At 46.8% G+C, this 16,788-nt stretch overlaps 1 protein-coding gene across 3 annotated transcripts in view; it reads left to right on the top strand.

The window, feature by feature from the left end:
• The window catches only part of SFMBT2 (Scm like with four mbt domains 2), a 196,453-nt gene that overhangs the window by 115,026 nt on the left and 64,639 nt on the right, over window positions 1-16,788 (top strand). For all 3 annotated transcript variants that reach the window (XM_044991443.1, XM_044991434.1, XM_044991452.1), the window contains exons 8-10: window positions 3,363-3,464; window positions 6,435-6,582; window positions 14,454-14,536. In XM_044991443.1, coding sequence (XP_044847378.1) covers window positions 3,363-3,464; window positions 6,435-6,582; window positions 14,454-14,536 — 333 coding nt within the window. The remainder of the gene's footprint in view (window positions 1-3,362; window positions 3,465-6,434; window positions 6,583-14,453; window positions 14,537-16,788) is intronic.

Raw genomic sequence — 16,788 nt, 5'->3', positions numbered from 1 at the left:
CTGGATCTGGGTTTTTAAAAGGTATTGACGCTTGAGAATAGATCATATCCCAGATCTGGGGGAAGGTGTTGCAGTCCAAATCTAGTTCCCAAGTGCACATTTTGCAAATGATCCCTATCTATATACTTTGAAGCAAATGGTTCGGGCATTCAAAACGTAGAAACGAACTTCATGGTTGGACCCTGTGTCTGTAAGAGGCCAAATCAAAATCCTCAGTCCAAATGCTTCCAAACCTGGGGGGTTTGAAATTTAGATCTGGACTCGGGTCTGAATTTTGCAACCATGCCCCATCTCTAACTGAAACATTCAGTGGCAAAGCTGATGATTTTGGTGGTGATGACGGTATGCATTTCTTAAGCATTCATCATACACTCTAGGCACTATTTACACAGGCCCAGATTCTGCTACCCTTACTCTTGTTGAGTAGTTGCCTTACTCCATGAGCAATCCCATTTACGCAATGGGACTGATCCCAGGGTAAAGTATGCTGACGGTAAGGCTAGTAGAAATGGGATGTCACCCTCTTTGTGCGCTAGATCATGCCTTTAGAACTGAGCAGGACTGGGCCCTTGCCAGAGGGGATGATAACTAGCAAACGTGAGTAAATGTCTCAAGTCACTGCCTCTCTGTGCCTAAGTTTCCCCATCTGTAAAATGGGGATAATGATACCGTCCTCCTTTGTAAAGCACTTTGAGATCTACAGGTGAAAAGTGCTATATAAGTGCTAGGCTTTATTGTTAATAGTTAAAATATACAGGCAGAGGCTAGGACTCCTTTCCCTGCCATTAATTTACTGTGTAGCTTTAGGCAATTAACTTAACCTTCGGCAGTTTCCCTAGCTGCAAAATGGAGAAAATAATATCTACCCTGCAGGGAGACTAAATCCATTAATGTTTTTAGAGTGCTTTGAGATCCTCCGATAAAAGGTACGATAGACGTGCAAAGCAAGATTAAAACAATGATTCCTCCGTCTCTACTAAAGCTTGTAAAACCCTTCCTTCAATGTCACTAGAAACAGAAGTTCCTCAAAATAGAAACTGTTAAATCCATAAGTAAAGACAGTTCTAGGGGGGAAAAATGACATACTACTTTGAATCAATATAAAACCACTTTAGGACAAGAATATAACATGTTGCGGTGAATGTAGAAGGGAATGGCATTGCCAAGTACTATTAGATAGAAGTAGGTTTTCTCCATGCAATTTGGAGTCCAGAGCATTTTTTTTTAAGTGAAACAATACCTCTTATCGCAGGAGATGTACTGGCTAATGGATTGATGGTTCGGAAATACTCTTTTACCACAGAAAGGAGATCACTCTTGAGCTAATAAAACTGAAACATGATCCTTAATGCAATGCAGTCCTAGGGCTTCTACCTGTGATGTCCTTTGTTGAGGAAATAGGTGTCTAAATAATGGGAACAAGACTTGCCTGCCCCTTGCAAAGGATAAATTCGTGGTTAGCACCGTCCCAGTTTGGAGTCTGAGAGTTTAAAAGCCAATTAAGGCATTTGAACACCCAAATTAATTCCCTACATAGTTGGGCAAACCTCTCCCTTAATCGTGCATGCACAGGAAAGCAAATCAGGGTGTCTAGGTCCAGATTTGTCCACCCGTATTCACATAGTCTTTTTTTCCACTGAAATCTCCTTGCAGTGAAAGGTACTGCTCAGCCTGAGTAAGATAATGTTATTGCATCACTTTTCAGACTTTACAAACCTCGCACCACCCCTATGAAGGAGGGACGGACGAATATCTCCATTTTACATATGGGAGACAGCGGTACAGAGACACTAGGTGACCCCGCCAAAGATCACATAGCAAGCCTTTGGCAGAGCAAGGAATTGAATGTGGATCTTCCGAATCCCAGCCTAATGCCATAACCACTGGCACCATCCTTCCTGTTAGTCTGGTAGACTCTGGCCCTTTGTTACGTTAGTGGATTTAGTGTTTGTGGAGGGCGCTTTACTGATGCACAGACCAGGTTTAGCTCTGGCCAGCTTCCCTGCGCTGCCCTGTAAACGTGCCACCTTGCTGCTCGCCTTTCGGGTTCTGAGGACCTCTTCTGTCTCCATGGCCTATTGTGCTCGGCTGAGGGGGGCCAGCTGGAGTGGTGACTTTTGGGAAACCTTGTTGAAATCCTGTGTGGCTGTTGCCACTCCCGGGCAGGTCTGCAAGCTGGGGGAGGGACCAAGGATCTGCCCATCCCTCCATCTCTTGTGATGCTGCACAGGGGTCAGCCACAATTCCAGGGCCTGCATCCCCTGAATGCCTTCACCAGTGCTAGGCTCACCAAAGGGGCAGGGACATGGCCCCTGCCCTCTTCTGTCCAATCCAGCAGATCTGGATGGGCACTGATGACCACAGGCAGTTTTGCTGAGTCAGCCAGAGTGTCCCAACTGCTGTGTGATCCCTTCGTGCCCACCTCATAAGGCCTAACATAGCCCTAAGGCAGTAACGTGTGGTCTCGTTGCATGGCTTTTAAAATAAATGGCTGTCGTCTAGTGCTGTCCCTTGTCTCAACTGCTAGAGAGCCTGATTTTGGTCCCTGGGCCTAATTTTGAGTTACCTATGCTTGGTCAGGGTCAAAGTGGGGGATGGGTTAAGGACTCTTTAAGGCTGTGTCTGTGTTTCCTGTGTTCTCTTGTCACGTAGGAGCCTGCCTAGCCCGTTGTGTAAATTTAGAGCAGCCTTTGGGCTGCTCTCCTTCACATCTGCCCCATGGGCCTTGGGAATTGGAGAATAGCTATAGGACAGTGCACTCTGGCCACACCCCTGACATTCCCCTTTTACAACTCCCAGTGTGCCCCCCATGCTGAGGGGCTAGGAACAGGACTGGCATAGATCCCTTATACCAGATGAGGGGACCCTACACAAGCGATATTCTAAGTTATCCATTTCTGTCCCATTTAAGACCCCGTTATGCTGTCAGGCCAGCATAGAAGCACCTTTGTGAAAATGAGAATCTAGCTACTCACGGTCATGAGCCGCCAACATCCACTGAGAAATTTCAGGTGAAGTCGGTGGAAGTTGTGGCTGTTTAAGGAATGAAAGATTAGGCCCTGAATATCCATTCTGTGGGATCCAAGCATTAGTATGGGATCCTTTCATTCTCTCGCCTATCCTGGTCTGCCTTAAAAGTTTATACTTGGTTTCTTTCTTTTGTTAGGAAAACTGTCCACCCAGAGAAAGCAATTAAAGCCACAGAGCAACATATTAATTAGGCAATACAGGCAGATTCATTAATGCAGGCAAATGTACCTCTTGTAAAATAAAATGCTGGGGCACTTGGTTCTCATAAATGCTGAGTTTGTGGCCGGTATCACTGATATGCAGATTTGCTTGTTTCCCATATATATGCACAGGATCATGCTGATTTGAGGAGCCACTTCTTCACAGTGGGGATGAAGCTGGAGGTGGTGGACATGAGGGAACCCTTTAATATCTGTCCTGCATCAGTGACTAAGGTGAGTTCTTGCAAGTGGGACTGAAAATACCATGCTGGCCCTGAACTATAGGTTAATAACCACCCATGGTTAATAATCACGTTTAAATGACTGTCCGGTGGAATTTCATTAGCTGGAGGTCAGAATAATAAATGTGCATTTAAAAAAAAGTCCTTGCACTTCACCTTGTTCTCTCTCCTAATGGATCATCTGTGTATTTTTATTGTGCTAGTTGGCACGGGGTGATATCTTCCTTAGACCTATACATGGTGGGGACCTTGTGTGCAGATCTCCCCGCCACTACCAGGAAGAAGGGACTGGGCTGCATCATCTCACCATGCAGCAGCATCTCACCTTCCCCTTCCCTGGCCATACAGAAGCTATTCTGCATATCAGGGCAACCACGTGGGACGAGGGGGCAGGAAAGTATGCTTTTTCTCCCTCCTGCCCAATAAAGCTGGTACAACGTTGGTGGTAACACACATATTCCATAGGGAAAGAGAGTGGGGGGTGTAGGGGCTTGCACCCCTAAATCATGCTAAAACCTCTTTCTATATCCACTCGCCTCTGACCCCGGAAAAGGGAGCACATCCTCATGCTTGCATAGAGTCCCAGAACAACAGATGGCCCCATTCGTTCTGCAGTCCCTTGGTATCTCAGCAGTGAGCAGGTGCTTTTCAGGCCAACTGACTGACCAGGGACTGATGTGTTAAAATGGATCCTCACACCCGCGTTGCCTTTTCTGGTTAGGTTGTGTCACCATTGAGGTTCTCCAAGGCCCACACTGGTAGCTAAGAGTATTGCACCACCTGTGCAATGCCAGAAACAGCTGGCGTGCCCGCTGAGCAGCTGTCTGCACTATCTAGCTGATGGCCCTTACAGCAGGCAAGAAGGCCACCATCGCCTGGTAATTAAAGAGCTAAACCTTGCCTGTCTGCACATGAGCTGTGCTAGAGGTGGTGTGCGGTGGTGTAAACAGCTGAGAGGAGCTGGCTTGGGAACTCACTACACTTTCTTTATGAGCGTTCTACCCTCTCTCCTACCAATATAAAAGCCCCGCCTACAACCACTCTGGACACACCCTCTTCCAGCTGCCTTAGCCAGTTCACTCCTTTTGCATAGGCAGAGCACGTGGCAACGTGCGGCAGGGCCCAATCCTGCACTTTTGAAGTCAGTGCCATTGATTTCAGTGGATGCAGGATCAAGCCCCCAGGCGCACATGAAGGGGAAAGAGACGCCTTGCCCCTTCCGACCTCCAGCCCAGGATGAGCCAGCAGAAGCGGCGCCAGGGTTTTTGCCACCCTAGGTGGCAGCGCTCCTCCTCTAAGCATTCGGCGGCGGGGGGGTCCTTCCGCTCCGCGTCCTTGGGGCACTTCGGCGGCGGGTCCCGGAGCGAGTGAAGGACCCGCCGCCGAATTTCCGCCGAAGACCCAGAGCGGAAGGATCCCCCGCCGCCGAATTTCCGCCGAGGGCAGCAAAATGCCACCCCGCAAATCCTGCCGCCCTAGGCGACCACCTAGGGTCGCCTAGTGGTAGCGCCGGCCCTGCGAGCCAGGATTTGTTTCTAGCAAATTCAACTGGTGAGCAGCCCCAGAATCTTAGATGGTGCCTTGCATGTTTATGTGGCATCAAATCAGTATTTACCATCAGAAACGTTAGCAAGTATATCATCCCTCTTAACTGGTCTGGTAAAAGTCAGTGCCACAATGCTTCAGATAACACACTTCAGGCCAGGTTCTGCCCACATGTGGCTCTCACTGAGGTCCCAGGATCTGAGTGTGTCTCTTTGTAACTATGATGTGACACAACAGGTGGAATTCGCCCCTGTGCCAAAGGACAGCACGAGGTCTGTGGCCCTTTAAATCAGGGGTGGGCAAACTTTTAGCCTTAGGGCCACATCGGGTTTTCAAAATTGTACTGAGGGCTGGTTAGGGGAGGCTGTGCCCGGCCTCCACCCCCTATCCGACCACCTCCTACTTCTCACCCCCTGACGGCTCCCTGAGACTCCTGTCCCATCCAACCCCCCCCCTCCCCTGACGGCCCCCCCGCACTCCCTGTCCCCTCACTGCCCCCAGACCCGCTGCCCCTGACTGCTCCCTGCTGCCTGATCCAACCCCTCCTCTCATTCTTGACTGCCCCCCTGGGATCCCTGCCCCATCCAACCACCCCTTCTCCCTGTCCCTTGACCACCCCTGGAACCCTTGCCCTGACTGACCCCGCTGCTCCATCCACCTCTCCTCTCCTTCCTGACTGCCCCCCAGGGACCCTTGCCCCATTCAACCCCCCAGCTCCCCACCCTCTGACCACCCCCACCCCAATCCACACCCCCACCCCCTGACCACTACCCCTAACTCCCCTGCCCTCTATCCAACCCCCCCTGCTCCCTGCCCCCTTACGGCGCTGCCTGGAGCACTGGTGGCTGGCAGCGCTACAGCCGCGCTGCCCAGAGCACCAAGCCAGGCAGCCACACCACCGCGCAGCACAGAGCACCGAGTCCAGCCAGATCTGTAGCTGCGCTGCCGCCCAGAGCATTGTGCCGGCGGTGCAGCGAGCTGAGGCTGCAGGGGAGGGGGAACAGCAGGGGAGGGGCCGGGCGCTAGCCTCCTGGGCCAGGAGCTCAGGGGCCAGGAGGAGGGTCCCGCGGGCCAGAAGTGGCCTGTGGGCTGTAGTTTGCCCACCTCTGCTTTAAATCCTGCTTTCACCCTCTTTTGAGTGGGAGGTAACTGGTGCCTAGTCTTTGCTGGCTCTCTGCTTATAGATGAGTTTCACCCACACTGCAGACATGATCAATGCAACTCCTAGTTCCATCCCTCACTATGGAGTTCCAGGAGCCTATTTCGACTGTCTGTGCTGATAAATGAGCCCTCCTGGCTGATACCTGCACATCTAGCTATGGAGAATTATGCTGACAACCAGGCATAGATACGTTATTTTACCCCAGTGTGTTGTGCATTACAATAAATTAACATTGGCCTGTTTTCTTCCCTTCAGGTTTTTAACAATCATTATTTACAAGTGACCATTGATGACCTGAGACCTGAACCCAGCAAAATCTCAATGCTCTGCCATGCTGATTCCTTAGGGATCTTACCAGTGCAATGGTGCCTTAAAAACGGAGTCAATCTCACACCTCCCAAGGGTCTGTATTATGCGTTTTGATGGTCGGTATTTTGTTGTTGTTTTTCCCCTACCAAAAGACAAACCGGCTCTCTTGATGCCTTTAAAAACCCTGTTCCAATTTACATTGGAACATAGACGTGCTAATTGTCTAGAAAAAATTACATTACATGATATGGGCCAAATCCACAGCTGGAATAAATCGGAGTAGCTGCTGAGCTGGTCCTATAAATGGTTTTATTTATTGACGTGCGTTAGGTGCTGTACTGAAGTTGATTAAAAAGCCTAACGACCTGGGACCGACACAGCTACAACAACACAGAATATACTGAATTCTTGTAATATGGATCTTTGTAATACTCAGCACCTTCATGGCGCTGTATGAACATGGAAGGCCATATTGTGCTCCCCTCATTACTGTATCCAGAGAGGAAGGATAGTCCAGTGGCTAGGGCAGTAGCTTGGGAAATGGGGGTTCAAATCTTGCCTTTCTCTCACCTACTTCCTGTTTGGACTTGGGTGGGTCATTTAGCATCTCTGTGCCTTAATTCTCCGTCTGTAAAATGGGGCTAATAGCACTGCCCTGCCTTGCGCAGGTGTCGTGAAGATACATTTAACATCGTGAGGTGCTCAGATAACATGGCAAGTAGCTAAGGGAGAGTGATAATGAGCGGCCCATGGCTATGAAAGGGGCCATTCTGTTGGGGGTACTGAGGCACAAAGACGTTATCTGCCCAAGAACACACAATACATTGGGTGTAGAATTAGGACTGGAAGCCAAAAGAAACACTTGCAACAAAATCTGAGAACTTCCACCTGGAGTTTTTTTCATTTTGGTTCAATTCGGATAAATTGTTCCAGTTTTAGAAAATCTTGAATAGGGTGTAATTTTTGAAACTCCAAAGTCCATCTACTTCAGTGCAAGATCAGCCATAATGCTGGTTTTTTTTCTTTTCCTTTTTTTTTCTAAAATTGATATTCTGGTGGCAGCAAAACCACTTGAAACAAAATTGTAATTTTTCCCCCCATACTATTTGGTGGGTGTGAGTTTATTTAAATGGGCAGTAAAATGCTGCTGCATGCTAGCCTGTAAGCTGTTATTCCATTGTCACGCTAATACTGGTAATGGGTTAAAACTCTGCTTCTAGTGGGTTCACCCATACAAGGTATTGGACACGCATCCCACAAAAACCCTTCAGCATATGCTTAATCTGAAGCCCATGCCGAAGTCAGTGGCAGCTGTATACTCACATCTGCAGACAGAATTTATCCTCTTTTATTCTGCTAGTTCGAGGGAAACGAATGTGGCCTCTTGACACTGATTTCAATACTGCTTGAAATCAAGGTACTTGCTTAAGTGTTCACAAATGTTTGTGAGGAAAACTATTTCCTCAAAGAATGGTCTAGTTAATCCCCCTTCATATAGGGCCTGAGCCAAAGCCATTGTCTCTAGTTTACCATTTGTATTACAGGACCCAGCATCATAAGCACTATACAGACCCATAGCCAGGCCTTCCCCCAAAGGGCCTATGGTCTAATGAGATAAGGCAAACCAAGGCACAGAAGAGCAAAGTAACTTGCCCAAGGACTTATGCTAGTCACTGGCAGTACCAGGGCTAGAACCCAGGTCCCCTGATTTCACTGCACCACAATTATCAGCTTCACTGCTCATAAATCTTAGTATTTGCCCCTAGACACCACATTCTTGACCAGGTAACCTGCCTCTTCAGAATCCATCTCATACAGGCCTGTTAATTAATTAAGACGATAGACCATATGTTTCTCTCTAGAGTGGCCATTGCTTCATAAGTTCTATACCACTCACTTTCAGTTCAAGGTGATACAAAGGCCTTTCGATACAAAATTTTATGATTCAGGTTGTCTTGACTTCTGCATTTGATGCCAAATTTTTTTGGCATGGCAGCAGCGTAGTTGCACCTCTGGTGTCTACTGTACTTGTTTCTGTACCTGGGCCAGAAATGTTTAAGGAGAAAATAGATGTATAGTATCACCTCCAGGGATCTGGGTTCCCGAAGGTTCTTGAGGAATCATTAGTAATCCTCTTGTCCCCCAGTAACAGACATGCATGGAAACTGTGCTAACTTAGCACACTGAAAATCTCCCGTCTGGTAGGTGGGGCCGTTGAATCAAGGATCCTGAAAGGGACGGGTAAAAAATGACATGAGGAAGATGAGAGATATCCATACAGCGTAAATTAACATATTACTTCTGGTGTGTTTGATGGCTCTATGCCCAAAATACATCTTAACACCCGGGGTGTCGAAAGCCTTTTCATCTGACAAGCGCTATGTCTGTCACTCAAAGGTGATCAGAGGGCTGAGCAATTCTAAATGCCCGATTTAAAAAGTGTATGGGAAATAAAAATGTAATCAAACCGGCAAAGAGTACTGGGGGGACTTACTGAGTCCATGTCTCTAGCCCGTTCTGAACAGGGCAGTATCAGCCTTGAACGTTAAAGCAACAAACAGGACAAATATAAAAGGGGTGGAGAGCTACAGAAATTAGTTGTTTCCAAAAGACAACAATGATGTGAACAGGCAACTGATGAAATATATTTAAGGCTACGTTTTAGTCACAGGTATTTTTAGTAAATGTCATGGACAGTTCACAGGCAGTAAACAAAAATTCACAGCCCGTGACCTGTCCAGGACTAAATCTTGGGAGTGCCACGGTGCTTGTGGAGGGCCTACAGGTGCTCGGGGGTGCGGCCCAGGGGGTGCCATGGGTTCACAGGGGGGTGCACTATGGGTGTTTAAGGGGGCCACCGCAAGTGCTGGGGGAGTGTTCTGGGGGGGGGGCTGAGGGTGCTTGGGTGGGAGCAGCCCGGGACCCCTCCCCGCTGGTGCTGGGGGAAGGGAGTTGGCGGGGCTGGCAGGCTCCCTACCCGGCTTCTCGGAAGCGGCAACATGTACCTCCCTAAGATCCTAGCTCCACATGCTGCCAGTACTGCAGCAACCATTCGCCAGGAAACGTGGCCAATGGGAGCTGCAGGAGCGGTGTCTGCGGGCGGAGGCAGCGCATGGAGCTAGGAGCTGAGGGAGGGACATGTTGCCCCTTCCAATGAGACCGCCCTTCCCCCCCAAGGTAAGTGCCACCCAGAGCACTCACCCCCTCCTGCACCCCAGCCCCCAGGCCTGAGACCCACACCCACACCCAAACTCCTCCTGCTGCTGTGGGTGGGAGGGGTGGCCTGAGACTGCCATGGCAGCAGCCGGTGCTACTGGTCCATGGGGGCTGCCTGGGCTGCTCTGGCAGCTCAGAGCCAGCCGCACCAGCTGCTGCAGAAGTCACAGAGGTCATGGAAAGTCACAGAATCCGTGACTTCCTTGACAAACTCGCAGCCTTAAATATACCATATCAATAAAGAGGAGGAAATAATATCATTCCTCACTAGATTCCTACTCACCATGTAAATCGCTGGTATCCATTTTAGCAGAGAGCCTGAACTTCTTTCATATGATCCTGTGCTGAGAAGTTTCTGGCCAGGATCTTTCCCATGTAGAAAAGACACTGAAGATACTTGCTAGCAAAATGCCCATCTGTAGGAAAAGTCCACAAACTGTTATGCAGGAGGAGATGAGAAAGCAAAGCCACTGCTGAGAATTTCTTCTTTGTACAAGGAGTCTTTGTTCTTGTATATTTACGCTCTATCCTCTGGATAACTTTAAACGGAGATAAGGGTCCATGATTATAATGTTACTTTACTTTCATTGCCTAGGACAGTAATAGCTTGTTCCATCAGGCATAGTGTGGCCTGTCTGATTATTCGGCATCACCGTGCTTTTAATATCCATCCCGCTTTTACATGTACACCACCGCATCTTTTGTAAAGCAGAGGTCGACAGAGAAAATGTACAGTAGATGAGTCATGTGCTGGAGTTGTAAACATATGCTGCTAGAAATAGAGCAGTATTTTTATATATCGTGCCAAACATGAATACCCAGTTCCTACCTCTGTATAAACATGGAATCGGCACGGTTTATATTTATTAGAACTGGATTTATAGACCACTTCCCTTTAGAGTAACAGCCATTGTTTCTTTTTATGAGCTATTAGGAGAGGGGGAAACATTTCTGTAGAGCTGCTGTTTGTAAGGTTTGCTAAGGGAACACTCCCTTTAAAACTTTCAGTACGTTTGGATCGTTATATTCACTTCTGAGTAAGCCACTAGGCTCTTCCGGTCTTGTACAGACCAGATAATAGCACATTCTTTTCCCCCCTGTTTTGGGGGCAGCATGTCAAACACATTAGCAAAGCGAGTCAATGTACATTGAGCCACAAGAGGATAACGGTTTACTAATGCAACCTGCTAATGGAGCTACTCATTATGCTCACACAGGTGAGGTCTGCAGTGTGGATCAGAAGGTCCTGGGTTCAAACGTGTTTTGCAGGCAGAATTAGTGAGTGCCAACTCTTGGAGTAATCACCCTTCTGCTACTGAATCTTAATATTAGTGAATTGCGGCATACTCATTTGTAGCTCTTCTCGAAGGGCTCGATCCTGCCGCTGTTAAAGTCAGTACTGTAGTAAAATTTCCACTGATTTCAATGGCGCAAGATCAGGCCGCAAAATGATGGCGGCGTGACAATTGGATAGCCTACCAGTGAATCCACTGCCACACGCCTTTCCCATCTTCACCGCAAAGCTTTCGTGTCACTCACAATAAAAGATCCAAAAACTGTCTGCTGGGTTTTAATTGGAGATGGGGGAACCTTTAGAATGTATCCAGCTTTTTATTTCTTCTGACAGCAATGTAGTCTGGCAGCTGGCGTCCAAAAGAACTGTCTTCACATATTGTTTATTACTGTTCCTCAGCCACGGTAGAATTGTTGCTTCAGGGCTAAAGTTCAACAGATGTAGCACATTTAGTAGAGTCTTAGTGGCGATGCTAGAGAGTGTTAGGTCTGTAGGATGTTCTCGTTAAGACAAACACATGAAGTTACGTATGCCCTTTGTTTTGTATTCCATTCCATTGTGTCACGCAGAAGACTAACTTGGCTATAAAGATTTTTTTTTTCTTGGAGCTGGTTGAAAATGTGTTTTGATGAAAAACAACCTTTCATCCTCAATGACATTTTTGCAGAAAATGTTCTGTGTCGTAGTTTTTCCTCATTTTCCATGAAAAACCAAGAAAGCATGAAAAACTAGGAAAAAAGGGATTGGAAGGAGGGGGAACCAAAAAATGTGTCCACTTCTAAAATCTGAGCACGGTGTTGTGTCAAAAAAACAAAACTGTTTTGCATAGAATTTCAGAGAAAATTAAAATTTTCCATGAAAAACAATATCCATTTTTTGACTAAACTCTGATTGTTTCCTCGTGAATTTCCCTTTCTTGCTTCTCGGGCGGATATTGGTATTATATAATTATTAATAGGACTTTAAAGTTTGATTTTTGTATCAGAGGGGTATCCAGGTTAGTCTGGATCTGTAAAAAGCGACAAAGGGTCCTGTGGCACCTTATAGACTAACAGATGTATTGGAACATGAACTTGCGTGGGTGAATACCCACTTCGTCAGATGCATGTGGTGGAAATTTCCAGAGGCAGGAAATATGCAGGCAAGAATCAGTCTAGAGATAACGAGGTTAGTTCAGTCAGGGAGGATGAGGCCCTCTTCTAGCAGTTGAGGCGTGAACACCAAGGGAGGAGAAACTGCTTTTGTAGTTGGCTAGCCATTCACAGTCTTTGTTTAATCCTGAGCTGATGGTGTCAAATTTGCAAATGAACTGAAGCTCAGCAGTTTCTCTTTGAAGCCTGGTCCTGAAGTTTTTTTGCTGCAGGATGGCTACCTTAAAATCTGCTATTGTGTGTCAGGGAGATTGAAGTGTTCTCCTACAGGTTTTTGTATATTGCCATTCCTAATATCTGACTTGTGTCCATTATCCTGATTTTTATAGTGCATAGAGGCTAACCCTGTTGTGACCATCTGTGCTCGGTGCTGTACTATTTTATTTGTTGTGTACACCATCATTAGAAGGGACCTCTTCTAGATCATCTCATCTAATCTAAATTCTAGCCTCTCGAGAGGATTCTTAGGGATACGTGTCTAAAACCTTGCCCTTCCTTTTTTATAGATGTAATTCGCACCCACAATTTTTGCACCTGCAATTCATGTGCAGAAGGAAAAAAAACCCCAGAAATAACTTTCACTGGAATAAAGGTTTCGGTCCTGTACGTTCTTGAGTGCCCTCATTTCCCATGTGTGACAATGGAAGTTAGAGGGTGTTCGGAACCTTGTAAGATTGGACACAAATTGTGTCCACAAAAAGACCTGGTGGAGAAATTGGGCTTTAAACCATCCTTGAAACTTTCCAGTGATCATGATTCTACAATTATTATCACAGTAACACCTGGAGGCCCCCAGTGAAGATAAGAATCCTATTTTCTTAGTCACTGTAGAAACACAGAACCAGGCCCTGGCTTAAGGAGCTTACAGTCTAAAGAGCCAAGTTGTACGAGACATCTATGCATGATAGATACATGGAGTTCCATACAGTCTCAGGGCTGGAGCAATTTCAGACAAGGCCCTATAAATGAAGGTGACCTCCATTCTGAATAGGCCCTTTAGAAAGGAAGGAGGGGTCCAGAAGTTGGGGTGCTACCTAGGACTTGAGAGCCCTGGGTTCATTTCTCTGCTCCACCTATACTTCCTGAGTGCCCTTGGGCAAGTCACATCAATCATGTGTGCCTCCGTTTCCCTTCTGTACAACAGGACTAACACTTTACAGGGGTGTTGTGAGGATCAATACATTAACGAGTGTGAGGTGCTGAGATTTTATGGCGATGGAGGCCTTATAAATACCTAAGATATCTAGAACTGGAATGGAGTAGAATTAAAGATCCCAAGGTGCTTTTCATTAAGCTCAGAGGGTTTGCCCTGATGTACGTGGCAAGGATTTCCTCTCCCTCAGTAGACTGCCATGTGCCACTGAGCAGCTGCCTTCCACCCCAGAGGCAGCTGTGTTCCAGCAACACCGGGTGTGTATAGAGTTGTAACTAAACGCATTGTAAGTTCCTTGAGAGAAGCGCCATCTTTTTGTTCTATGTGAGTGCACTGCACTTAGCAAAGTGGGGCCGCAATCCCTGATGAGGGCCTCTAAGTTCTCCCACTACAAAGGATAATAAGAAGTAATTTTGGACGACACATAGACTATAGCAAATAAAATTAGCATTAAACAGAGCAGCATGACAACATTTATTCTCCTTTGAGTGCTGGACCCATGCCACACATACAATATTTCAGTCCCTAAGTATTTACAGGGAAGCAGGAAGGATGATCTTGTGGGTTAAGTGTGTGGGCAGGTCTACACTACGGGGGAAAATCGATCTAAGATACGCAACTTCAGCTACGTGAATAACGTAGCTGAAGTCGAAGTATCTTAGATCGATTTACCTACCGTCCTCACGGCGCGGGATCGATGTCCGCGGCTCCCCATGTCAACTCCGCTACCGCCGTTCGGGTTGGTGGAGTTACGGAGTCGACAGGAGCGCGTTTGGGGATCGATATATCGTCTAGATGAGACGCGATATATCGATCCCCGAGAAATCGATTGCTACCCGCCGATACGGCGGGTAGTGAATACGTACCCTCTGACTCAGAGCTGGGAGGTTTGGTCTCTGTTCCTAGCACTGCCATTCCCTCACTGTGTAATCTTAAACTGGGTGGGCCTCTGTTTCCCCATCTTTAAATCGGGATGATAATAATTACCTGCCTCCCAACGGCATATGGCGCTTAACTCATTGGTGTTTGTAAAGTGCCTTGAGATCCTTCGATGGCAGGAGGCAGTATGGAAGTGCAAATTATTGATTTGATTTCTTTCTCTCTTCCGTAAATAATGACTTACCGTGTTTCCCTGTTTTCTTCTCCTACAGGTTACTCTGGCCAGGACTTTGACTGGGCAGATTATCAGAAGCAATGTGGAGCAGAGGCAGCGCCTCACTTTTGCTTTAGAAACGTAAGACTTATTCTCCCCTTTGTGATGGTGTTGATTGAAGCTTGAACAAATCCACTTACTGCTCTGAACTAAGGGCCTGATCCAAAGCCTTCTGTGAAAAAGCATGTTCTTGTAGTTAAACCACTGGGAGACGGGAGCTCTGCTGTAGGCATCCTGTGTGAGCCTAAATAACTCACTTAATCGTTCTATGCCTCAGTTTCCCCATCTGTAAAATGGGAGCAATAATACTTTCTTTAGCTGTCTTGCTTATTTAGATTCCATGCTCTCCAGGTTTCTTACTGTGTTTGTACAGCACCCAGCACGATGGGCCCTGATCTTTGTTGAGAACTGTAGGTGCTACCATGATTAAAATAATTAATAATACCGTACGAGCCCATTGAAGTCTATGGAAAGACTCCTATTGACTTCGTGGGGCTGTTTTGCTCATTGGCGTGTTTCTCTTGATTCTGGGTTTTGTTTTGAACACAGGGCACTTAAAGGCTAAGTGAAGTCATTGAGGTATAAGTAAGTAGGACATTGATTGAGCAAGGTGGAAGCTCCACCATTTGGGAGTGTTTGAGTTTCCCTAATACAGCAGGAGTCGTGTGTGAGTGTGCTATGCATCATGACACTGCAGGCTCATAAAAGCTTTGGAAACTATGACTAGCTGGGCTGTTCTTAGGAATGGAGCTGTGCGTCTATGAATCTTAACGTATAGGAGTCCACCACTCATTAAGCAAAGCATTAACCTTCTGTCTTTTCAATGTTGAGCGCTCTTCGTGCCTGGTGTCTGTATGAGAAAATGATTGCCTTCTTCATCGGAGCATGGAGCCCATCAGCAATTCGGGCCCAAAATTCTTTTGAAACTGTACAGAATAATACATTGTTTGAACCAGGTGGGCAGCTGATTCCTCGTGGTCACTTACGAGCAGTCGTTCATTGGCCAGAAGACGCACAAGCTATTCCCCCACCTGTCATTCCCCTGCTATGCTATTCTGGGAGAGAACCACTGTAGAGCGAAGTGCATGGTGGGCCTGGATTCCCCTGGGCAGCCTCTCTGCAGTCCCACCCACCACGGAACTGTTGTGATGCACAGAACTGGGTCACAGCCCAAGTGTTGTAGTGAGGAACAGACATTGCGGTCAGTGTCCCTTTGGCCAAACCTACTCTCTTCTGTTCTCTGTCCTGCTTTGTCCCTGCTACTGGCATGATGTGTACTGGAGATGGGCACTGCCGGCTAGCAGGAGCGAGCATAGGAGCAGCATGATGCTGCTACTGTTTCATGTACATTGCGCACTTTTACCGAGTTTGCAGTGCATCTTCCATCTTGTTAAACTGGCATTGCACAGCGGCATTGTGCTGCCAGTGGAATGATCAGAGTTGGGAACCTTACATCACCCTTTGTACAGTGTGGCTTTTCTTATATGCCTGCAGCGTGACTGTATTTAAAGGTCCTCTGATGTTCATATTAGAATTCTTATAGGTGATCCTTCTTTCTTTCTTATTATGGTAGAGCTCAGAGGCCCCAAAGCCAGATCCAAACCCCATGAAAGGCACTGGAAAGACACCCATTGACATCAGAGGGCTTTGGATCAGGTCTTCCCTAAGGATTGGGAGTCCCCACATTGTCCTGCATTGTACTATCCTGTATGAAAGGAAAGCCCTGCCTGACAGAAGTTATAATCTAAAACACAGGAACCGATGGAGAGTGGGAGACAGGGATATGATAACATGCAAATAAATGATCCTGGTGATGATTGTCACATTTCCTTTCCGTTTGTTTCTTTCTTCCCTTCTTTTTATCTGCCTTCCTTTTTTTTCTTTTCATTAGGCACTGGAGCTGTGCTCACAATGCCAGCCACCCGGAGATTGTCCTCCAAAGATTAAATCAGTTCTAATAACTTTTTTTTTTTAAACATTCATTGTACGAACGCGTGTCTGTTATTATTTGACTCCTGATAAAACAGTTCTCTACAGAGAACTGCTGTCTCTCCATTGTCATCTGCCTGACATCCCTACCAGGCTGGTCCATTTGTTAGCACGCGAAGAACGGCTCTTTGATGGAATGTTTATTACAAACTTGTTTTTTTTAATCACACATCTTCCACCTAGCACAAGGAGAGGTGGCAGTGAAGTGGATACATTGTAACCATTTCCCTTGGGGCTATTTAGCAAGCAGAGGTAGTTATGAAATGGATTGACGTGGCCAAATACTTAGGAAAATAAACTCCCAGCTAACTGTTTTGCCATTGATTCTTTATAAAATAGCCTCC

This window comes from Mauremys mutica, chromosome 1 (assembly GCF_020497125.1).
Source record: "Mauremys mutica isolate MM-2020 ecotype Southern chromosome 1, ASM2049712v1, whole genome shotgun sequence".
In the NCBI taxonomy this organism is placed as follows: Eukaryota; Metazoa; Chordata; order Testudines; family Geoemydidae; genus Mauremys; species Mauremys mutica.
Note: the sequence above shows the minus strand (reverse complement) of the source record. Positions and strands in the feature narration are given on the sequence as shown.